This window comes from Myotis lucifugus, unplaced genomic scaffold (genome assembly GCF_000147115.1).
Source record: "Myotis lucifugus unplaced genomic scaffold, Myoluc2.0 scaffold_268, whole genome shotgun sequence".
NCBI classification, from domain to species: domain Eukaryota; kingdom Metazoa; phylum Chordata; class Mammalia; order Chiroptera; family Vespertilionidae; genus Myotis; species Myotis lucifugus.
Window position 1 is genome coordinate 1,332,547 of NW_005871316.1, and position 24,002 is coordinate 1,356,548.

Consider the following 24,002-nt stretch of genomic DNA (forward strand, 5'->3'; position numbering starts at 1 on the left):
GCTTAATAAATGATTGGATAAATCAATAAATAAATGTTTATATATATGTATATACTAGAGGCTCAGTGCATGGATTCGTGCACCGGTGGGGTCCCTTGGCCTGGCCTGCGCCCTCTCGCAATCAGGGACCCCTCGGGGGATGTCGGGGAGCCGGTTTCGGTCCATTCCCCACAAGCCAGGCCGAGGGACCCCACTGGTGCACGTTCGGGTCTGGAGAGGGAGGGTACCAGGGCGTGTCCAGCCCATCTCGCCCAGTCTCAATCGGCCGGACCCCAGCAGCAAGCTAACCTACCAGTCAGAGAGTCTGCCCGCTGGTGGTCAGTGTGCATCATAGCAACTGGTTGAACAGTCAAACAAACGGTCGGATACTTAGCATATTAGGCTTTTATTATATAGGATATTTTAAATATTATTTTTATTGATTTCTAGAGGAAGGAAGAGAGAGAGATATAGAAACCTCAACGATGAGAGAGAATCATTGATTGGCTGCCTCTTGCACGCTCCCTACTGGGGATCGAGCCCACAACTCAGGCATGTGCCCTGACCTGGAATCAAACCCGGGATCTTTCAGTCCGCAGGCTGACGCTCTCTCCACTGAGCCAAACCGGCTAGGGCTAAATGTTTATATTTACATAGTTGACACCAGAGTGTTTTATTATTTTCATGTTTATATTTTCCATGATGAACCTCTTATCTATATATATAATATATAGAAAAGCCTAAGTGACCGAACGACCAGTTGCTATGATGCGCACTGACCACTAGGGGGCAGACACTCAATACAAAAGCTGCCCCCTGGTGGTCAGTGCACTCCCACAGCGGGTGCACCGCTCAGCTGACCGACAGGTGCCAGACATAAGGCTCATGGCTGGCAAACGCAGCTGTGGTAGCACGAGCCTCTCCTGCCTCCATGACAGCGCTACTGAACGGCAGCGGCAGCAGGCGCAGCGGGGCTGGGATGAGTGGGAGCAGCGTGGTGGCCCAGCCTGGGCTCGGGCTCCTCCCCAGCCGCCTGCCGCTTTGCGCACTACTACACCCCCTCAGGGGATGTCAGGCTGCCGGTTTCGACCCAATCCTGCAGGCCTGGCCAGATTGCAAGAGGGCACAGGCCAGGCTGAGTGACCCCACCGGTGCACGAATCCGTGCACCGGGCCTCTAGTTGTTACATAATATTCCTGTGTTGGTGGATCATAATTTATTGAATCAATTATGTTAGGCCATTTCATTTTTTTAAAAAATATCTACACTAATAAAAGAGAAACATGCAAATTGGTGTCACTCCGCTACACCCACCAGCCAATCAGATGAGTATGCAAATTAACCCAACAAAGATGGCGGTTAATTTGCATATGCAGGCGCAGAGCGAAGACTGAAGACAATGTAGAAGGAAGCCAAGCGCTGTAGAAGGGAGCGAAGCTGCAGAGAAGCAAGTGCGGGTGGCGGAAGAGGGAGGGAAGCAAGCGGGGCAGCGGAGGCAGGAGCGAAGCCTCGGCAGATTTCACTCCCTTCTCTGCTTCCCTCCGGCCACAGGAAGCCCTATTCTTGCAGGAATCTTCCTGCAACGGGCCTCTAGTATCATCATAATGTTACTGATGTGGTTTCTTTTTTGAATTAGTAAGCATGTACACAAAGTCCTTACTCTGAGTAAGAAAAAAAATAATATATCTACCTACCTACCCCCACCTCCTTTTTTGCTATGAGGCCTCACAGCATAGAGAAAGGCTTTAGAGTCAAAGCTCAGTGGCTGCCAGCTATACCCTTTTAAAAATAATTAATTATTTAAATCAAAACCATCTTTCTTATTTACAGAGCAGCCTGCCTTCAGGGACACTGACATGGGTGTCCCTAGAGGGCAGAACAATATTTACATGGGGGTCAGGAAGGTCCCAGCTATATCTTTGATGAGTTAAATGGTCTTGGGCAAGTGATGTAAGTTCTTTCACTATTTTTTAAGAGAGAGCTTCCAACTGGTATGGAGAGGCCATATATTGAATCTCAGCTTCCAGCTGGTAGTCTCAGGAAGATTATGCAAGTGGCCGCCTCCATTTACGCCAATATGTTACCATGTAAAAGATGTTAGGAAGAATTACCTCGAAGCTGCTTCTAAAATTTGACATCTATGAACAAACTAAAACTGAGCAAAATTATGTGTATAGGTGCATTTTGTCCCTCTGAAGATTAATAGCTTTCATTTGATTCTCAGGAAAAATATGAGACTCCCTAAAAGGTTAAAAGTATTGCCCTGGTGTACATCTAAAATTAATATAATATCGTATGTCAACTATAATTGAAATATAGATTTTAAAAAAGGGGGGAAGCCCAGCTGGTGTAGCTCAGTGGTTTAGCATCAACCTATGAACCAGGAGGTCACAGTTCGATTCTCAGTAAGGGCACATGTCTGGGGTGAGGGTTCGATCCCCAGTATGGGGCGTGCAGGAGGCAGCCTATGGATGATTCTCTCTCATCATTGATGTTTCTATCTCTCTCTCCCTCTCCCTTCTCTGAAATCAATAAAAACGTATTTTTTTTAAAAAGAGGGGGGGAATATACAAAGTAAAAATTAAAAACCTTTCACAGAAAAGAAAAGTATTGCCTTGGAACAATGTATCTATGTCTTCTCCAACTCCCTTTTTTATTCGGTAGTCCAGATATATCATATCTACTGAGGAGCTTAAGTCATTCCTGGGCTGAGTCATTCCCTCACATAGCAGAGGACATCTTTCCCACATAGACATCTGCCTTGTCTGGGGAAGACAGTCCACATACCCTATTAGAAAACACCCTGCCCTGAGAATACATAAAAGATTAAAAGTAACAATTAGCGCGCTAACCGGTTTGGCTCAGTGGATAGAGCGTCAGCCTTCGGACTAAAGGGTCCCAGGTTCGATTCTGGTCAAGGGCATGTACCTTGGTCCTGGGTTCAATTTTGGTCAAGGGCACTCCCCAGTAGGGAGTGTGCAGGAGGCAGCTGATCGATGTTTCTAACTCTCTATCCCTCTCCCTTCCTCTCTGTAAAAAAATCAATAAAATATATTTTTAAAAAAAAAGTAACAATTAGCCTCCAGGCTGAAGCAACTGCCCCACCCTGTTGAAAAAACTCTTGCCACACCTGAGGATGATTGCTTCAGGGCAATTCAAATTGGAATCCTATTAATCTGTAGATAGAGACAATTTCTGGAGGCTTTGAGTCTTTGCCTGATCCAATTAGTCAGAAACAGCTTTTAACACTGTCCTGCACTACAGATTGAGAGGTGTAGAGGATCTACCAAAAACATAGTCACAAACTCAAACAGACAACCAAAATGAGGAAACAAAGAAACAACCCTCAAATGAAAGAACTGGACAATTCTCCAGAAGAGATAAATGAAGCAGAGATAAGAAATTTCTCTGAAACAGAGTTCAGAGTAATGATGTTAAAAATGCTCAACAGTATGAAAAAAGACATAGTAACTATGAAAAAAGAACAGTCTGAGATAAAGAATGACATAACACAAATAAAGAACACATTGAAAGGAATACATAGCTGATTAGGGGAAGCTGAGGATTGAATCAGTGAATCAGAAGACAGAGTTGAAAATATCACTCAATAAGAATATCAGAAAGAAAAAAACAATTAAAAAACAGGAGGGCAGTTTAAGGGAGCTGTGGGACAATGTGAAATGTAACAATATTAGAAGAGTAGGTGTGCCAAAAGAGGCAGAAAGGGAGAAAGGAATAGAGAAAGTGTTTGAAGAAATAATGGTAGAAAACTTCCCTAACCTGGTAAAGGGAAAAGTCACACAAGTTCAGGAGGCGCAGAGAACCCCTACAAGAAGAACCCAAACAGACCCATACTCAGACACATCCTAATTAAAATGCCAAAAATTAAAGACAAAGAGAGAATCTTAAAGGCAGCAAGAGAAAAGAAAACTGTTACCTGCAAAGGAGTTCCCATAAGGCTGTCACCTGATTTCTCATCAGAAACTCTACAGGCCAGAAGGGAATGGTATGAGGTACTCAAGGTAATGGAAAGCAAGGATCTGAGACAAAGATTACTATATCCAGCAAAGCTATCATTCAAAATAGACAGTCACATAAAGAGCTTCCCAGACAAACAAAAGGCTAAAGGAATTCATCACCATCAAGCCAGCATTACAAGAAATGCTAAAGGAATTGCTGCAAGGGATTGCTGAGAAGAAAACAGAGAGAGAATCCTAGCTATACAGAATTAAAATGGCTATAAATAAGTACCTCTCAATAACAGCCCTAAATGTAAATGGATTAAATGCTCCAATCAAAAGGTGTAGGGTAGCTGAATGGATACAAAAACATGACCCAACTATATGCTGTCTACCAGAAACCCACCTCAAAACAAAAGACACACACAGGATGAAAGTGAAGGGCCGGAAAAAAATTTTCCATGCAAATGGAAAAGAAAAAAAAGCTGGAGTAGCAATACTCATATCTGACAAAATAGACTTTAAAAGCATCATGCTAAGCAAAGTAAGCAAGTAGGAGAAAGATAAATATCATATGATCTCACTCATTTGTGGAATATAAACTGGTGAACAAAAATAGAGCCAGAGGGGGAAAAATATTCTAGAATATAATAGAAGTAATCCTGTTATTTGCAGATATTTAATATTTCCTATAATTTTTGTGCTATCATACTATGTTAGTAGTTTTGGGAATATTATTATACTTAAAATTCTTTTATTCTTGAAATATTGTTTATTGCATGTAATATTATTATATGTAAGATCATTTTTCTTGAATAACTGGTGTTTATTGCATGTAACATTATCATATTTAAAATTGTTTTTCTTGAAGATATTAATGTTTACTACATGTAATGTTATTATATTTAAGACCGTTTTTCGTTGTTTTTTTATTTTATTTTATTTTTTTTATTTTTTGCTAAAAGTATTACAAAGGGTATTACATAAGTGTCCTTTTTTTCCCCCCTGCCCTTGACAAACCCCTGCCCTCCCTTACCCCCCAGTGTCTTATGTCCATTAGTTATGCTTATATGGATGCATACAAGTCCTTCGGTTGATCTCTTACTCCCCTCCCTCCTGTCCCCCAACCCTCCCTGGCCTTCCCACTGCAGTTCGACAATCAGTTTGAGGCAGCTCTGCCTCTGTATCTATTATTGTTCAAAAGTTTGTAATGAAGACCGTTTTTCTTAAAAGATTAAGGTTTATTGCATGTAACATTATTATATTTAAAATCGTTTTTCTTGAACTGAAAAAAAATCAATGGAAATGCCGAAACCGGTTTGGCTCAGTGGATCGAGCGTTGGCCTGCGGACTGAAGGGTCCCGGGTTCGATTCCGGTCAAGGGCATGTACCTGGGTTGCGGGCACATCCCCAGTAGGAGATGTGCAGGAGGCAGCTGATCGATGTTTCTCTCTCATCGATGTTTCTAACTCTCTATCTCTCTCCCTTCCTCTCTGTAAAACATCAATAAAATAAAAAAATAAAAAATCAATGGAAATAATATCCTCGGGTGAGGATTATCAATAACAAAATAAAGAACTTTGTGGAGGCCTAACAATTACCTATCCAAAATCTCTCAAAATGCTGTGGATCAAAATGGATATAAAATAACAACTTGCATTACTGATTTTAGACTTTTAAGGCCACTAATATAATGGAATTGTTACTATTAAGGGCAGATGGGAAAAAAAGAAAGTAATATGGACTAAGTAAATGAATCTTTAAAGACTGGAAGTAAATATGAACTATTTCAAGTAAGTATACACTGTACAATGTAAACAGAGAAACTTACATACCATGGTCACATTACTATCCAACTGTTGTGATTTCCAGTGACTTCTATGTCTGTTCACACTCTATAGGAAGAAGAGTTAGTGAGCTTCAGAGAAGGATGATTAAAAATAAATTGCTGTACAACGTTCTAATAATCCTAAAACTTCGAAAATATGTTTCAAACTATATTACGTCTAATGATTATAATAATTTGGTTATTGCTTCATAAATATTCTTTTCTTTGTAGTTCAAAATAAAAATCTTATTTTTTGAACTAAAGTCTAAATGCAGAAATAAATGAGAGATTTAATTTGATTAAATAATTAAAGTACACCTACCTGTCGAATAGTTGAAAATTGTGCCACTTGTTGCTGTTGCCACTGAAGTGTGGGGGAATAGCCCTGAGGAGCCGGTTGGCATCCTGAAAGCTAGAGATCAGTTTGTAATTGTTAGAATCAATGCTAGTGTTGTAACTAGCGTCTCAGGCCTCTGAGAAGTAAAATCAACATGAACATGGAATAATACAGTAAGACTATAAAAAAAAAGTACGTTTTGCTGATGCCAAAAAAGTAGATAGGCATTTCACTTTACTATTTATGTCTGAGTTTAAAGTGTTAGGAGCCCTGGCCCATGAGGCTCAGTTGGTTGAGTTTCATCCCATGAAACAAAAGGTTGCTGGTTTGATTCCTGGTCAGGGCACATGCCCAATTTGTGGGTTCTATCCCCGGTTAGGGTGTATGCAACCGATCAGTGTTTCTCTCTCTCCCTCTCCCTCTAAAATAAATAAAAACATTATTTTTAAAAAATAAAATGTTAGGAAAAGATCCTTATTTAGTCACTTTAATAAAAGCAATCTGGAATGTTTATAGTTGTAATATCTAAGAAATCTACATGATATGAGCACTAAAGATATAATCTAGTCCTACCTTTCTAGAATAGCAGAAGTCTGAAACAAAAAGATATGTCCCAAATAAACAATTTCAGTATAGGCAGAACATACTCAAATAATTTAAGACATTTTATCCTGAAAGGTCTACTTCTATTTCCTAAAACAATACGTAATTCACAATTGATCGCATATTGCCTTGAAATAAAACTCAGTGCAGCCCTAGCCGGTTTGGCTGTGGATAGAGCGTCAGCCTGTGGACTGAAGGGTCCTGGGTTCAATTCCGGTCAAGGGCACATGCCCAGGTTTCAGGCTCAATCCCCAGTAAGGGTGTGCAGGAGGCAGGCAATTAATGAGTCTCTCTCATCATTGATATTTCTATCTCTCTTTCCCTCTCCCTTCCTCTCTGAAATCAATAAAAATATATATTTTTTTAAAAAGCCTTAGTGCAGTCACTTTTTAAAGCCAGGTATATAAGGCATTATCTTCCATCAACTGAAAAAATACTTATATGAAACATTGAGTGTCTGAATTAAAATGTACTAATTACAAACATCAGATAAAGGAATTACTTAGAACATAAAAGGAAAAGGATTTATCACTATTTAAAACTGCTGCTCTCCTTTGACTTTAAATTAAATTCACATTCTCAAGAGAGACTTTCTGTGACTATCTAAAGTAGTTCTCCCTGTTATTTACTGGTCATTATGTATGTTAATTTTCTTCATGCAGCAGTCACAATATATAATTATTTAATTTGTTCATTTACCATCTGTCTTACTCAGAAGAGTGCAAACTCTATAAGGTATAGGGGCCTTTTCTGTCTCATCCTCTGTTTATTTCCAGTGCCGGGCACACCTAGCTGGTTAGTAAAAAATGTGCTGGATAAATGAATGAAAATGTTCAGTGTACAAGTAGCTACAAAAAGGTTAAGATATATGGGTTTCTTTTCTTAAAACAAAAACAAAAACACACCCAGTCAAAATCTGAACATAATTTGCAGCAAACTACACTAAAATTAAATAGTACAATAAAAATGATGAAGATAACTGGACAAGTTTACTTAAGAATAAAGGTTATGCCCTGCCCGTGTGGCTCAGTGGTTGAGTGTATGAACCAGGAGGTCACAGTTGATTCCGCGACAGGGCACATGCCCCAGTGCGGGCTTGATCCCCAGTAGGGGTCATGCAGGAGGCAGCCCATCAATGATTCTCTCTCATCACTGATGTTACTTTCTCTCCCCCTTCCTCTCTGAGAGCAATTTAAAATGTGTATTTTTAAAAAGAACAAAGGTTTGCCCGGCTGGCATGGTTTTGAGCATCTACCTAGGAATGCAGGAGGCAGCCAATCAATGATTCTCTTCATCATGGATGTTTCTCTCTCTCTCTCCCTCTCCTTTCCTCTCTGAAATCAATAAAAATATATTTAAAACAATAAAAAAATAAAAAGAATAAAGGTTAGCATAAAGAACCCATTTAAAGACTTATTTAGGATTGGATCATGTCCCCTAAGTATGAAGAGGAAATCTCTACAAATACCAGGGTTACTGTGAGCTTCTTGTGGCAGTAAATGACAACTATCCTTTTGGAGGAAAAAATACAAACAAATGTCTAACTTATCAGGGAGTAGTTGTCAAATACTACATACATCTTAACTGATAGATACTGTTGGATACCATAGAAAGAACCTTGGACTTTTAATTTGTGGGGGGTAAAAAACTCACAGAAACATTCACACTTTGCTTCCTTTTCAACTTCTTTGGGTCAATCTGAGCTACCACAACGTCTGGACATTGAGCGGCTTCGATCCTACAAGTAGGTAATAAATGCAAGAAATGTGATTACATGGGCTTTGCTCGTGTGGAATCAAACAAGCTACCAATTTCTATACAGTTCACTATGAAATCAGAAAAACAGTTCAGAACTACAACTGAGGCACTGATCAACATGTTTCTTACATTATCTTGCCATGGGTATTCAAGTTTAATTATAAGGGAGTTCATAGAAACTCGCCCACGTAAAGGTGTAATCAAGCGATCGGGATCCGACCGGAGCTGAGACTGGACGGAACCAAGGCGGGGCTTCATCACACTGCGGGCTGGACGGGGCGTGCGGCGCCCGCCGGGGAACAGGAAGGACGCCCGCCCTCCCGCACAGGCCACATCACTCACTGGACCCGCCTCAAGTATTCCTGAGGCGTCCTCGGGGGGATGGAGGGGTCGAAACCTTCTGTCAAGTCGCAGGGCTCCACTGGCAACAGCCGGGGCATCAACTCTTCCACTGCAGACTCCGCGGGTACCCACGCCATGGCTGACAGTCCAGCCAGTCCCGCGCCAGGGTCACGGCGCAGGCGCAGGAGGAGGCGCCTTGGGCGCGGAGTTGAGCCCGCGGCCGGCTTGCGGGGCGTGGTTGCGCCTGCGCAGACCTGCCGCCTGGTCTAAGGCTCCTCGGTGCCGGGAAGACCGCGAATTGAGCTCCTTGCAGGAGCGGTTCTGAATGTTTCTGCGTGTGCACTCTTACACCCTCTGTCCTCTCTCCTAAGGTTCGGGTAGAAACTGAGGATTAATAACTTTTATGCACCGCTGGTCGTGAGGGGTCCTAAAATGTTTTTTAAATTAATGAGCAATAGGACTGTAATTATCCTTTATTGACCTCTAAATTCTCAAACCCCTGGTACACAGGTCACATACATTTCCTCATGCAATTTTTACAACCTTTTGAAGAAGATGGTGTTATCCCGGTTTTGTAAGGGAGAAAATCGACCTAAAGAGGGGTTAAGTACTACCAACTGTGACTTTCTCCCAAAGGGGAAGAAAAGCCAATTCCAACCCAGATTTGTCTGAAGACAAATGGACACAAATTTAATTTTCTTAGGAATCTCTTGTGCTTGGCTTCTTCAAAGGTCATTTTATATTTATCTGAAGTGAATATTACTCCTAGAATAACCATTAGTTTTTTTCTTTTTTTCAAAAAGAACCCTTCTTAAATATAAGTAGTGCAAAGGATAAAACTAATGCTAACACCCAGGAGTCACCATTATTAATCTTAGAGCCAATCTTGTGAGGTGAGTACTATTATCTCCATTTTACAAGTGAGCAAACAAGACAGAAATGATTTAGGTAACATTGGCTGGGTCACAAATTGCAAGAAAAAATGAAAGTATTAAATCTCAATTTTTCTAAACAAGCTCTGTGTGAATACAATTGACTTTTATTTATAAGGTTTATATTTATGTTTGAGGCGTTTGTTTTTTTAAAACAATTGCCTTTAGCAATTGATTTAGAAACTAGAATGTAACTTACTCAATTGAAGACCACATGAGAACAGTCCTTAGGTTAAAAACTCCATGTATAAGAACATGGCAAAACTACACATGGATAAAGGAAGAATAGAGAGGAATAACAGAATGAACAAAGACTGACCTGGGAAATAATATTTTCCAAAAGAAGAGGTGTGTAATAAAGTACACTAATGATTTTGAAATGCTTTTTTTAAAACCACAATGGGGTTTTGTTTGTTTTTTTACTGATTATTTTTTTGAGAGAGAGGAGAGGGGCGGAGACAGAGAGAGAGAGAGAAAGAAACAGAGAAACATAGATTTGTTGTTCCACTTTTGCATTCATTGGTTGCTTCTCTGTGTTCTCTGACCTGGGATTGAATCTGTAACCTTTGGCGGATCAGGATGACGCTCTAACCAATGGAGCTACCCAGCCAGGGCTGAAATTCTAAAAATTTAAATATAAAGGCATAAATTCATTCAGAAGAAAGAAAAGTATATAAAAAATGTATGTCTTGCTTTCTGCTACTTCAAAACTAATCTGATGTAAAAGAATTAGTGATGAGTTTTGGAACAAATTTTAATATGGTAATAAATTGGAAATTGTATTAAATATTTTTTATAATTTCAGTAAGATATGGAACATCTGAGAAGACGCTATATGTGGTTGATGAAGTTATTCTGAAAAAGAAAAGCTTAATTGTTGGAAAGTTAAGCTTCTAAAACTAGAATAACTTTTTAAATCCTCTCCCTAAGAGGAACTATTCCTAAATTTCTGAACTATTTCTGGTGCCCTATTTTCAAAGATTCCAGTTACTTCTCAGTTTAAAATTGAATTTTTTTCGTTTCTTACATTAGTGTTTGGCTATAGTACTTATATTAGGTTTGGGTGAACAGAACACTCAGCAGCTGTTTATTGATGATGGTGGCATCTGTTAAGTCATCCTTGCAGAGCTAAGTGCAAAATTTGTCCTTGTGTTTTATATCCCCTTAAGCAGCTCAGTTATTCTCATACATTAATGTGTATAAGAATTATCTGAGCCCTAGCCGGTTTGACTCAGTGGATAGAGTGTTGGCCTGTGGACCAAAGAGCCCCAGATTTGATTCCAGTCAAGGGCATGTACCTTGGTTGCAGGCTCCTCCCTGGCCCAGGCTCTGGTCCGGAGTGTACAGGAGGCAACCAATCAATATGTTTCTCTCACGTTGATGTTTCTCTCTATCTTTCCCTCTCTCTTACACTCTCCCTGGGGTTAGGATTAACAAAAAACAAAACAAAAAAAGAATTATCTGAAAGAGAGGTCTTATTCTGTTGATTGGATATGGTGGGGCTCTGAAATTGACATTTTAAGCAACATCCAAGAGAGAAACAAAGCTTAGCCCATTCATTTTATCCTTTCCCTCCCTATTCTTTAAGATCTACTATACTAGAATTTCTCCTGTCTAATTATACTTTCTCAGTTCTTTTTGCCTTGGCCACAATCTAAAATTTCATTTGCCTCTTTTTGCCGTTAAACTTTAATTAACCCAGTTATCCAATTGATATGTATCAGTTTTCAATTATGTGCCAGGCACTGTGGTAGGCATTGGGAGTTACAGTGGTGAGCTTCTTCTCTCATGGTGCTTACAGTGTAGTGGGCAAGGAGCTGTTTATCAAACAGTGATACAAATGAATTCTAAAAGATAACTGAGGTAAGTACTATTAAGGAAAGTTTTTTTTTAATTTCAAGAAAAAAGATCTTACATATAACAATGTTACATGCAATAAACATTAATATCTCAAGAAAAACTATTTTAAATATAATGTTACATGCAATAAACACCAATTATTCAAGAAAAATGATCTTGCCCTAACTGGTTTGGTTCAGTGGATAGAGCGTCGGCCTGCGGACTGAAGGGTCCCAGGTTCGATTCCAGTCAAGGGCATGTACCTTGGTTGCAGGCACATCCCCAGTGCGGAGTGTGCACGAGGCAGCTGATTGTTGTTTCTCTCCCATGGATGTTTCTAGCTCTCTTTCCCTCTCCCCTCCTCTCTGTAAAAAAATCAATAAAATATATTTTTTTAAAAAATCGTGCTGGGCCAACACAGCCAAGGGTTCGATGAGCCTGAGGAGGAGCGGCAAAGGATTAAAGAAGAGACAGACAAAGAGAATAAGCTGGGTCTATCAGGGGTGGGCAAACTTTTTGACTCAAGGGCCACAATGGGTTCTTAAACTGGACCGGAGGGCCGGAACAAAAGCATGGATGGAGTGTTTGTGTGAACTAATATAAATTCAAAGTAAACATCATTACATAAAAGGGTACGGTTTTTGTTTTTTTTTTTTTAGTTTTATTCATTTCAAACAGGCCGGATCCGGCCCGCGGGCTGTAGTTTGCCCACGGCTGGTCTAGGTGGACTCCTGTGCCTGGCTAAGAGAGAGATCCAGAGGCAAGCCGAGACTTTATTTTATAGGCAGAGGTAAACAAGATAGTGGTCACCATAGTTACAATGTTCTTGTGAGTTTCACTTGTTTTGGCAGCACTTGCTGCACCTCCTGCAGCCCAATGCTAAGAGGGCTGTACCCTCTAAGCTGGGACTTGTTCGTGGCTTTGCCAACAGGTCAGTCCGAGGCTTAACTCTATAGCCACTCCCTACAAAAAATGATCTACATATAATAATATTACATGCAACAAACATGAATATTTCAAGAATAAAAGGATTTTGCCCTAGCTGGTTTTGCTCAGTGGATAGAGTCTATGCTGATGGACTGAAGGGTCCCGGGTTCGATTCCAGTCAAGGGCACATGCCTCGGTTGCCGGCTGGAGCCCCAGTAAGGGGCATGCATGAGGCAGCCAATCAATGATTCTCTCTCATAATTGATCTTTCTATCTCTCTCTCTCCCTCTCCCTTCCTCTCTGAAATCAATAAAAAAAAAAGAATAAAAGGATTTTAAGTATAATAATATTACCAAAACTGTACTAACATAGTATGATAGCACAAAAGTTGTTGGAAATATTAAAAATCTGCAAATAGTCCTAGCCGGTTTGGCTCAGTGGATAGAGCATCAGCCTGTGGACTGAAGGGTCCCGGGTTCGATTCCAGTGAAGGGCACATGCCCAGGTTGTGGGCTCAACCCCCAGTAGGGGGCATGCAGGAGGCAGCCAGTCAATGATTCTCTCTCATCATTGCTGTTTCTCTCACTCCCTCTCCCTTTCTCCTGAAATCAATAAAAACATATTAAACAATAATAATTTTTAAAAAATCTGCAAATAACAGGATTACTTCTATTATATTCTAGAATATGTTTCCCCCTCTGGCCCTATTTTTGTTCATCAGTTTATATTCCACAAATGAGTGAGATCATATGGTATTTATCTTTCTCCGACTTGGTTATTTCACTTAGCATGATGCTTTTAAAGTCTATTTTGTCAGATATGAGTATTGCTACTCCAGCTTTTTTTTCTTTTCCATTTGCATGGAAAAAATTTTTCTGTCCCTTCACTTTCATCCTGTGTGTGTCTTTTGTTTTGAGGTGGGTCTCTTGTAGACAGCATATAGTTGGGTCATGTTTTTGTATCCATTCAGCTACCCTACACCTTTTGATTGGAGCATTTAATCCATTTACATTTAGGGCTATTATTGAGAGGTACTTATTTATTGCCATTTTAATTCTTTATGGCTAGGATTCTCTGTTTCTTCTTCTCAGCAATCCCTTTAGCATTTCTTGTAATGCTGGCTTGATGGTGATGAATTCCTTTAGCCTTTTGTTTGTCTGGGAAGCTATTTGACTGACTATTTTGAATGATAGCCTTGCTGGATATAGTAATCTTGGTCTCAGATCCTTACTTTCCATTACCTTGAGTACTTCATACCATTCCCTTCTGACAAGTAGAGTTTCTGATGAGAAATCAGGTGTCAGCCTTATGGGAACTCCTTTGCAGGTAACAGTTTTCTTTTCTCTTGCTGCCTTTAAGATTCTCTCTTTGTCTTTAATTTTTGGTATTTTATTTTATTTATTTATTTTTTTTAAATATATTTTATTGATTTTTTACAGAGAGGAAGGGAGAGAGATAGAGAGTTAGAAACATTGATGAGAGAGAAACATCGATCAGCTGCCTCCTGCACATCTCCCACTGGGGATGTGCCTGCAACCCAGGTACATGCCCTTTACCGGAATCGAACCTGGGACCTTTCAGTCCGCAGGCCGACGCTCTATCCACTGAGCCAAACCGGTTTCGGCTAATTTTTGGTATTTTAATTATGATGTGTCTGAGCATGGGTCTGTTTGCGTTCTTCTTGTTTGGGGTTCTCTGTGCCTCCTGAACTTGTGTGACTTTTCCCTTTACCAGGTTAGGGAAGTTTTCTACCATTATTTCTTCAAACACTTTCTCTATTCCTTTCTCCCTTTCTGCCTCTTTTGGCACACCTACTATTCTAATATTGTTACGTTTCACATTGTCCCACAGTTCCCTTAAGCTATCCTCCTGTTTTTCAATTGTTTTTTCTTTTTGGTTCTCTAATTGAGTGATATTTTCAACTCTTTCTTCTAATTCACTGATTCAATCCTCAGCTTCCCCTAATCTGCTGTGTATTCCTTCCAATGTGTTCTTTATTTGTGTTATATCATTCTTTATCTCAGACTGTTCTTTTTTTCATAGTTACTATATCTTTTTTCATACTGTTGAGCATTTTTAACATCATTACTCTGAACTCTTTTTCAGATAAATTTGTTATCTCTGCTTCATTTATCTCTTCTTCTGGAGAATTCTTCAATTCTTTCATTTGAGGGTTGTTTCTTTGTTTCTTCATTTTGGTTATCTGTTTGGGTTTGTGACTATGTTTTAGGTAGATCCTCTATCAGGAAAGTTTTGAGGGGATGGGGCAGGGAAGAACCTTGCAGTGTGGAAACAAATGAAGACCAAGGAGTAAGAATAAGCAAAGGCTATTTATTCAGAGTTTGCTAGAGGAAGGGAGTCAGCCTCTACTACTTGTATTTTGGCAGAGATTCACAGCAGGAAGAGGAGTTGGAAAGCTTTATACTGGAAAAAAGAGAAGGCTTCAGGTATGCCCTAGTTGTAAGCTATTGGCATAAGGAAGCTATAGGTGGGTTACTGTAGGGGAAGTAAAATTTCTTCTCTTCTATCCTCTTACGCTGTCTGTGTAGGCCGAAGTATCAAATGGACATAAGACAGATTAACAGAAGAAAAGCATACAAATTTTATTTTTACACAAGAGGCCTGGTGCACGGATTCATGCACTGGCAGGGTCCCTCGGCCTGGCCTGCTCCCTCTCTCAATCCGGGACTGCTTGGGGGATGTTGGAGAGCCAGTTTGGGCCTGATCCCCACAGGCCAGGCCGAGGCACTGGTGCACAAATCCGTTCACCGGGCCTCTAGTATGTATATAAGATCTTTGGTTAATGTCTTCCCGCCCTCCCCCCTCCTCCCTTCCCTCTGAGATTCATCAGTCTGTTCCATGTTTCCATGCCTGTGCATTGAGCGTCTGCCCCCTGGTGGTCAGTGCGTGTGATAGTTACCAGTTGAATGGTTGCTTAGGCGTTTATATATATAGATAGATGTACATGGGAGCCTTTACAAGAAAAACTAAGAGCCAAAGAAGTGAGGGCCCAAAGCTTATATACTGGGTTGGACAAAGAATAGTAAATTGTGAAAATGTAAAATGACAGAGGGGTTTGGGCTAGGGCAGTTAATTGTGGAAAAGTGACTAGGAAGATAAAAGTTAGTTTAATAAGGTTTTTTGTACAGATTTATCTTGGCCTTGAGTCCTCATTTCTGGTGGTAAGAATGTCTTCCTTCCTCCTGGCATAGGGAGGTGCACCTTTCAGATGGGAGTTTTATCTCCTGCTCTGAGGAAGAAAAAGGAAGATCAGAGTGCTCTTCTTGCATCTGCCATTTTCCAAATGCCTTTAACTCAAAATAATTAATATGCAAAGTGGCCAATTTTGGGGTGGCATGCTCTGAACCCCTGTTCTACTTAGAAGTGTGACATCCTATCATATTGGTTAGGGGTGCATATTTAGTTTTCTTTAGTTGGTCCTAAATTGTAAGCATGGAAAAAATTAGGAAAACTGTTATTTTGGGACAATTATTATAGGGATAGGGATTAGTGTTTGGCTTCTTGAATTGTTGCTAGTGCTAGCAGTCGAACTTCCTACAAGTTTGACTTATAGAAGGCTCCCCAGGCTAGTTACAATAGAATAATAGGTTGGTTTCCTGGATTGGTTGCTGCAGATTGTGGATCAGAGTTCTATTTGTTTTAAATATTCACCTGAGGATATGTTTTTATTGATATTAGAGAGAGAGGAAGGGGGAGAGAGAGAGAAACATTATCGGCTGCCTCCTGTATGCACCCTGACCGGGGATCGAGCCTGCAACCTAAGTATGTGCCCTGACTGGGAATCAAACCTGAAACCTTTGGATGTGCGGGAAGACAATCCAACCAACTGAGGTACCCGGCCAGTGCCAGAGACCTATTTTTATCTTTATGGTCAGGCCATTGTCCATTTGTATATCCAGTCTCAGCAGGTAGAAGAAAGCGTTCATTCAAGGCCTTATTGTTTAAGGAAGTAGATCATGTTGGAAAAATTGGATAAAGGTCACTATGTTGATGTATAGACAGTAGAGGATGAATGGTTCTGAACAGGGTTATGAGAAATGTAGCTGTGTTAGTTAATACAGGCTGGAGCAAAAGTAGGTTTATAGTTGTTTCTATGGAAAATAATACAATAATGAATACATAGTAATACAAGAGTAAACTCTGTGTTTCTCATACAACTGTAATCCTACTTTTGCCCCTCCTGGTATTTATGGAGCATTCTCTTACCACCAGAACACTCCTGTAGTCACGTGATGACTGAAACTTGGGAGATGTCTCACTAAGAGGGTATTAGAAGTAACATTTATTATAGGATTTGGGCTTTATAATATGATTTGGGGAGAGTGGAAATAGGGATAATTCTGATGAATAAGGTTCCTCATTAAAAACCCATGTGTGATTTTTCAGACCTGACCATAAGCAATTACCAAGGCTTTACTTGGCAGGCTTCACAAGGAAAAACTGCCCTCTCCACACTAGACTTGGTGTACCCAGCCGATGGATGGCAGTCTCTGAAGGAAGTTGCAGTCAAGGATGCAGGTCCCTCTTGCCCCCTTCTCACCCTCCCTCTCTATTTGGAGGTCTCCTTACTCAGAAATTTTCCCACTCTGACTTAGCACCTAGTACTTTTCCACTCCAACCCCCCCAACCCAACCCCCAATTACATAAATCTGCAGGAGCCTTTTGTATTGTTTTTAAATTTTATATTAAAAAAACAACAAAAACCAAGTAAAACAATTCTACTCCAATCTCCTTCATGGAGACCTCCAGACCTCCATGTTTGTGCCAGTCCATTGACCATCAACTAACATGCCATTCCATGGGTGTAATGGAACAGCGGGAGTCAGTGCTTTCACCATGTTTGGACTCTTGCTTATGCAATTGCAATTAGTGATTACAGTGGTTCTCAGCCTTCTGGCCCTTTAAATACAGTTCCTCATGTTGTGACCCAACCATAAAATTATTTTTGTTGCTACTTCATAACTGTGATGTTGCTACTGTTATGAATCGTAATGTAAATATCTGATATGCAGGATGGTCTTAAGCGACCCTGTGAAAAGGTCGTTCAACCGCTAAAGGGGTCTCGACCCACAGGTTGAGAACCGCTGGATTAGAGGCTTCACTGTTATCTCCCAGTTTTGGCTTGTTGTTACTTTAATTGCCTATTTTAACACCTGACAGCCCAGGACTCTCTCCAGCTCTTCTGAGCACTTGACAAATTCTATGATTGGTAATTATCATTTTTATGTAGAGGTATAAGGAAAAAGGGAAGTTAATGGTATTAATTGGTAAAGAAGCAGCAGTCACTCAGATTAACTAGGTTAGGGAAGTATTTAGTCATTTGTGGTTTGGACAATCTTTGTGATTTTGTCTGAGTTCAGACATGATTACAGAGAAGGGTTTTGTTTTTATCCTTCAGGGTTACTGAGTGGCCTCGTCTGATGCTGGTGTGCTGTGGACTGATTTATATTCAACAGGAGAACCACGTGGCCTGACAGTGAGAGCCAGGGCAGCTCCTATCAACAGGTAGGCCCAGTTGATGGAGCCAGGCCAATTTCAGACTCTCAGAGGCTCCTTTTCCCTTTGTCAGGACTAAATGTTTTATATAGATTATCTCATTTAATCATCACAATATATTGTTATCCTAATTGGTAGGTACTATTGTTATCTTCACTCTCAGATGAAGAAACTGTGGCTCAGGAAAGGTTACATGCCATGCCAAGGTCACACAACTAGGAAGTGGATGGGATTAAGATTCTGTCCTTGGAGGTCAGACTTATGAGCCATTGCTCTAAATCACTATGCTTCACAAGACACAGCTTAGTAAAAATAAGTATATAAGTCCCCACTTCACATCATTGATAGGTTCTTGGAATCTGACTTTCAGCAAAATGATGTATAATGAAACCAATTTTGCCGTAGGCAAAATTGATATAAATAAGAGTTAAGTTCCCATGGCACAGTCACGAAAACATTACCAAACTTCTAAATAAAGACCCGAAACACTTCTTTTTTGTTTGTTGGTTTGTTTGTTTGTTATTTTGGTTAATTCTCACCTAAGGATATTATTCCATTGATTTTTTTTTTTTTGAGAGAGAGAGAGTGGAAAGGGAAAAAGGGGAGTGACAGAGAGAGAGAAACATCAATGTGAGAGAGACACATCACTTGGTTGCCTCCCGAATGGTCCCGACCAGGGCCAGGGATTGAGTGCCTGCAATTGAGTACATGCTTTGGACCAGAATTGAACACGGGACCCTACAGTTCTCAGGCGGATGCTCTATCCACTGAGCCAAACCAGCTAGGACCTGAAAAGCTTCTAATATTAAACATTGAAATAAATGTCAGCTAAACATACATTTAAAAAAGATGAATAAAAACAAGTAAGTACCTGGCCAGTGTGGTTCAGTAGTTAGAGTGTCACAGGTTCCATTCTTGGTTAGGGGAACATACCTGGGTTGTAGGATCCCCTGGTGCATGCAGGAGGCAACCAATTGATGTGTCTCTCTCACACTGATGTTTCTTTCTCCCCCTTCCTCCCTTCCACTTTCTCTAAAAATCAATGGAAAAAATAACCTCCGGTGAGGATTAACAAAACAACAACACAAAAAACAAGTAAAATAATTCTATTCCAACCCACTTATTCTAGTTCAGGTTTGGGTGGCAAGAGCCTGTTCTGGCAGCCCTGGTAAGACAGGAATCCACCATGGACAGGACTCCCTTCCATTGCCTGGCCACTTACATGCACCTATGCTCACACCCACTGGGACAATGTAGCCACGCCAGTTCACCTCGCAGGCACATCTTTGGGATGTGGGAGAAAACCAGAGTGCTTGGAGAAACCTATGTAGGCATGGGGAGAATGTGCAAACTCTACACAGACAGTGACCCTGGCCAGGAATCAGATTTTCCCCCCTCATCATGGTTATAATGAGACTAGAGGCCTGGTGCACAAAATTTGTGCATGGGTAGGGTCCCTAGGCTGGGCTGGCAATCAGGGCCAATCTGTGGGGAGACTGGCGGGGCGATTGGGGGGCCCCCACTGGCACCCGCCTTGGCCAGCTTGGTGCCTGCGGGCTGGGAGCAGCTCCTGCATTGAGTGTCTGCCCCCTGGTGGTCAGTGTGTGTCATAGCGACCAGTCATTCTGCTGTTTGGTCGATTTTATTATATAGGATAGTATTTGAGGGTCTGCTCTACATAATAAGACCTTCTATGACCCACTGGTCATAAATTAGAGAAAAGCAATGAAGATAAATGCAAGGAGATCCTAGTCTTAGTGCATACCCTGTGGGCATGAGCAGTCTCTTTTATCTCTCTAAGAACACTGTCCTCAACCTTTGTGGTCCAGATCCATAACGAGGACTAGAACACTGAATTGATGCCAGAAAATCAAGGCAAGGTCTAGTTTAATTATAGAACACAAAAGTTTACTTCTTTAAAGTAAAATACAAAAAAAAAAACTAAAGTAAAATACAAATCTAGCTTCTTCCTATTAAAGTAGGAGTTTCCTTCTTTGCCATTTAGAGTTCAATAATTCTTATGTTCTTTATAAATCAAATACACATTAGACAAAAAGAAAAGGAAAAAAAGCTGTCAGTAAATAACCATGTTGTATTTCTTTGGCCCACTATAAATGGTTTAAGAACAGATCAAATTATTTCATTTGTATAATTTCTAAACTGGAGATTCCAACAAGAACTAAAAATTTTAATGCCAAGTTTTGTCAGCATTAAAGGGGAAAAGACAGGCATGAAATAAAAATTGTGTGTAAGTTTTAAATGGTCTCCAGCACCCTGACTTTGAATATGCTACGTAAGTAACCTCTTATCTTCACATTCGTTACATATAGGGATTGGACTAAATGATTACTAAGGTGCATATATAAAAGCCTAAGCAACAGAACAACCAAATGACTGAACGACCAGTCGGTTGCTATGATGTGCACTGACCACCAAGAGGTAAATGCTCAACGCAGGAGCTGCCCCTGGTGGTCAGTACACTCCCACAGCCCACCTCCCGTGGCCAGCCAACCTCCCGTGGTCCCTGCCCTCAGACTGGGTGAGACAACCCAATTGGCTCTGATCGCCGGCCAGGCCGAGGGACCCCACTTGTGCACAAATTCGTGTACCAGGACTCTAGTAAATCTATAACTCTCGTGTTATTTGTTAATTAGCCTTATTTATTATTATTCTATCTAATATGATTTTAGTCATTGTGTGACTACATCAGAATGATATTATGCTATGTATATGGACTTAACACACTATTAATGCTGAAAATTCAAAGTCAGAATCTGAGTACTGCTTTTTCCAGTGAGTACTCCAAAAACAGTTGGCCAGTGCCTTATAAAGTCACCATCTGAAAAAATGGAAGAGAACCCATGTTGAAAAAACTGCAAGTGGCCTGGCCAGCATGGCTCAGTGGTTGAGCATCGACCTATGAACCAGGAGGTCATGGTTTGATTCCCGGTCGGGGAACATGCTTGGGTAGTGGGCTCGATCCCCAGTGTGGCGAGTGCAGGAGGCAGCCAATCAATGATTCTCTCTTATCATTGATATTTCTATCTCTCTCTCCCTTTCCCTTCCTCTCTGAAATTAATTATCTATAATGTTAAAAGCATAATATGCTAATTAGACCAGACATCCTTCCGATGACCTTCCGGATGAAGCTGGGGCTGCGAGGGAAGCCCGGGCCCAGGTGCCAGAGGGAAGCCAGTGCCGGCAGCTGGGGGAAGGAAAGCCTACTCTTGCATGAATTTCGTGCATCAGGCCTCTAATTACACACACACACACTAGAGGCACGGTGCACAAAAATTTGTGCACTCGGGGGGAGTCCCTCAGCTTGGCCTGTGCCCTCTCACAGTCTGGGACCCCTCAGGGGATGACCACCTGATGGCTTAGGCCCGCTCCCCAGGGGATTGGGCCTAAGCTGGCAATCAGACATCCCTCTGGCAGCCTGGGAGCCCTCGGGGGATGTCCACTTGCCAGCGGGGAGCAGGCCTAAGCTGCAGTCGGACATACTTAGCACTGCTGAGGAGGCAGGAGAGGCTCCCACCACCACCGCTGTACTGGCAGCTATCAGCCTGGCTTGTGGCTGAGCAGAGCTCCCCCTGTGGGAGCGCACTGACCACCAGGGGGCAGCTCCTGCATTGAGCATCTGCCCCCTGGTGGTGAGTGTGTGTCAGTCATTCCCAGTGTGACCAGTCATTCCCAGTCGTTCTGCTGTTAGGGTCAATTTGCATATTACCCTTTTATTATATAGGAGTGCTTGGCCAGCCTGGGTGAGGGGCTGATGGCTGTTTGCAGGCTGGCCATAGCCCCTTCAGGGTGGGGGGTCCTGCTGGGGTGCCTGGCCAGTCTGGGTGAGGGGCTGAGGACCATTTTTAGGCTGGCTAAACCCCCTAGCGGGGACCCTCACCCCATGAGGGTGTGGCCAGCCTGGGTGAGGGGCTGATGGCTGTTTGCAGGCTGGCCACAGCCCCCAGCCACCCAAGCTCCCAGTGGTGGCTGGCTGGAAGCAGGTATCTGGGATTTATTTGTCTTCTATAATTGAAACTTTGTTGCCATGAGTGGAGGCCACAGCCGGCTCAGAGCAGGCAGGAAGCTTGGCTTCCTCCATCACCCGGGCAACCAAGCCTCCTGCTTGCTCCAGCTCTGTGGCTACCAGCCGCCATCTTGGTTGGGTTAATTTGCATATAGTCACTCTGATTGGCTGGTGGGCCTGGCTTAGGGCATAGCGAAGGTATGGTCAATTAGCATCTCTGTCTTTTATATATATATGTAATGCAGGAGCTTCATTTATACTAGAGAACGAATTAAGCCAATAACAACACAAAAAGTAGAGGTGAAAACTCTATCTGGTGGTGACCACATAAAATTTTAAGAAATGTACATTATCATGCTTCAACTGACTGTGTATTACTGGAATCTCCAGTTTAGAAACATCTGTGGGTTCAGAAGTAGGAAGGAAATTACTGGCTGTTACACATTAACTAGTACTTAAGGTAATTAATGAATGAAGATAAAGTCATAGGGAGTTTAGAATACTTGCCCCCAGATAGTCCTAGAAAAAAAGTTCCAAGGACAGATATCTTTGGGAAATGTACTAAGAGCCCACTCTTAAAGATCCACAATGAATATTAATGTATTAAAATCCCTGACAAGAGATCTATTTCACATAATTTAACTGGTGTTTCCTGAGTTTATTTGACCATAGAACTCTCCCTCACTATTTATTTATTTATTTATTTATTTATTATTTTTCTCTCTCACTTTTTAAAATATTCTTTGGCATTTTGAAAAATGCCAGTTTGAGGAAGAACTGACCTTAGGAGTATTTGCTTTTAAAAAGAACTTTTTTTGGAAGGGGGTGGGGCTTACATCAGACTTATGTTTTCAGTCAATCTCAAATACCTAAAAATGTTAATGATGATAATATTTTATATTGTTTAGGTTTTCATGCTTATTCATAAATATTTAGGGAACAATCATTTTGTGCCAGAATCTACACAAGGTGGTGTAATTGAAAGCAAACAATTATAATCAGTTGCCTGTTGGTAAATGTTTAACAAACATCCTCACAATACAGATGGATCTCAAGTACCTGGGTCCAGGGCTGGCTATAATTTAGGTTAGAATACAAGAGAAGTTTGTTTTTTGAGATTCTGCCCTATCTCCAATTCTTAGTCTGACTCTCCTTTCTCAGGAGCTCAAGAAAATTCCCAGGCTTTCTCTACTCTTCCTCAGATCAAAACCTCTTAACTTTCAGTATACCAGAAAAAAGTCTTCACTATTTACCATCTAAGTCCAATGGGCCCTTTAAAATATTTATATCTTTATGTTATTTCAGGAATAATTTACATAGATTAAAGTGATATTCAGTAAAACTGTTATGATGATAAAAGAGTAAAGGAATAATGAAAAACAATTTTATTGGAAATTTAAATAAATATCTAAACTTAGCAAACCCCAATTTTAATTCTGTATTTTCCTGGTTTGAAGGTATATTCAAACTGGGCAGTGCCTTCTAAGTGCCTTCTAAACTGGCTGGTTTGGCTCAGTGGATAGAGTGTCGGCCTGCGGCCTGGAATGAAGGGTCCAGGGTTCGATTCCAATCAAGCGCACATGCCCAGGTTGTGGGCTCGATCCCCAGTAGGGGGCGTGCAGGAGGCAGCTGATCAATGATTCTCTCTCATCATTAATGTTTTTATCTATCTCTCCCTCTCCCTTTCTTTCTGAAATCAATAAAAATATACAATCAATCAATCAATAAATAAATAAATAAATGCAACTAGACCTGCTCATTACCTGTGATGCATGAGCCTGAAACATACCCATCTTGTAAACAGTGATTGCAGATTTCAAATACATCACTACTATATCCTAGCTTATTGTTTCTTCTGGTTTTTCTTGCACTTGCATCATCAAAACACAAGATTTGAAGAAATTTTTTAAAGCCTTTAGATTTACAATTTTTTTGAAGAGAAGATAGCTATCTTCTT

General features: G+C 41.0%; 1 protein-coding gene and 1 long non-coding RNA gene across 5 annotated transcripts in view; both read right to left on the reverse strand.

Annotated features, from left to right (window-relative positions):
* The window catches only part of GEMIN2 (gem nuclear organelle associated protein 2), a 31,794-nt gene extending 22,771 nt beyond the window's left edge, over positions 1-9,023 (reverse strand). Inside the window, exons 1-4 of one of the 4 annotated variants that reach the window (XM_006099266.3) lie at positions 8,807-9,023; positions 8,360-8,444; positions 6,089-6,178; positions 5,774-5,833 (exon numbers count right to left, since the gene is read on the reverse strand). In XM_006099266.3, coding sequence (XP_006099328.1) covers positions 5,774-5,833; positions 6,089-6,178; positions 8,360-8,444; positions 8,807-8,943 — 372 coding nt within the window. In that variant the 5' untranslated portion in view covers positions 8,944-9,023. Of the gene's footprint in view, positions 1-5,773; positions 5,834-6,088; positions 6,179-8,359; positions 8,445-8,593; positions 8,765-8,806 lie in introns of those variants that run through there. The other 3 variants (XM_023762926.1, XM_023762925.1, XM_023762927.1) reach the window with 3 other exon arrangements.
* Positions 9,024-15,613: 6,590 nt separating this feature from the next.
* LOC106698925 overlaps positions 15,614-24,002 on the reverse strand; it is an 11,080-nt gene continuing 2,691 nt past the window's right edge. Inside the window, exon 2 of the long non-coding RNA XR_002831780.1 lies at positions 15,614-15,754. This is a non-coding gene — a long non-coding RNA (uncharacterized LOC106698925). The remainder of the gene's footprint in view (positions 15,755-24,002) is intronic.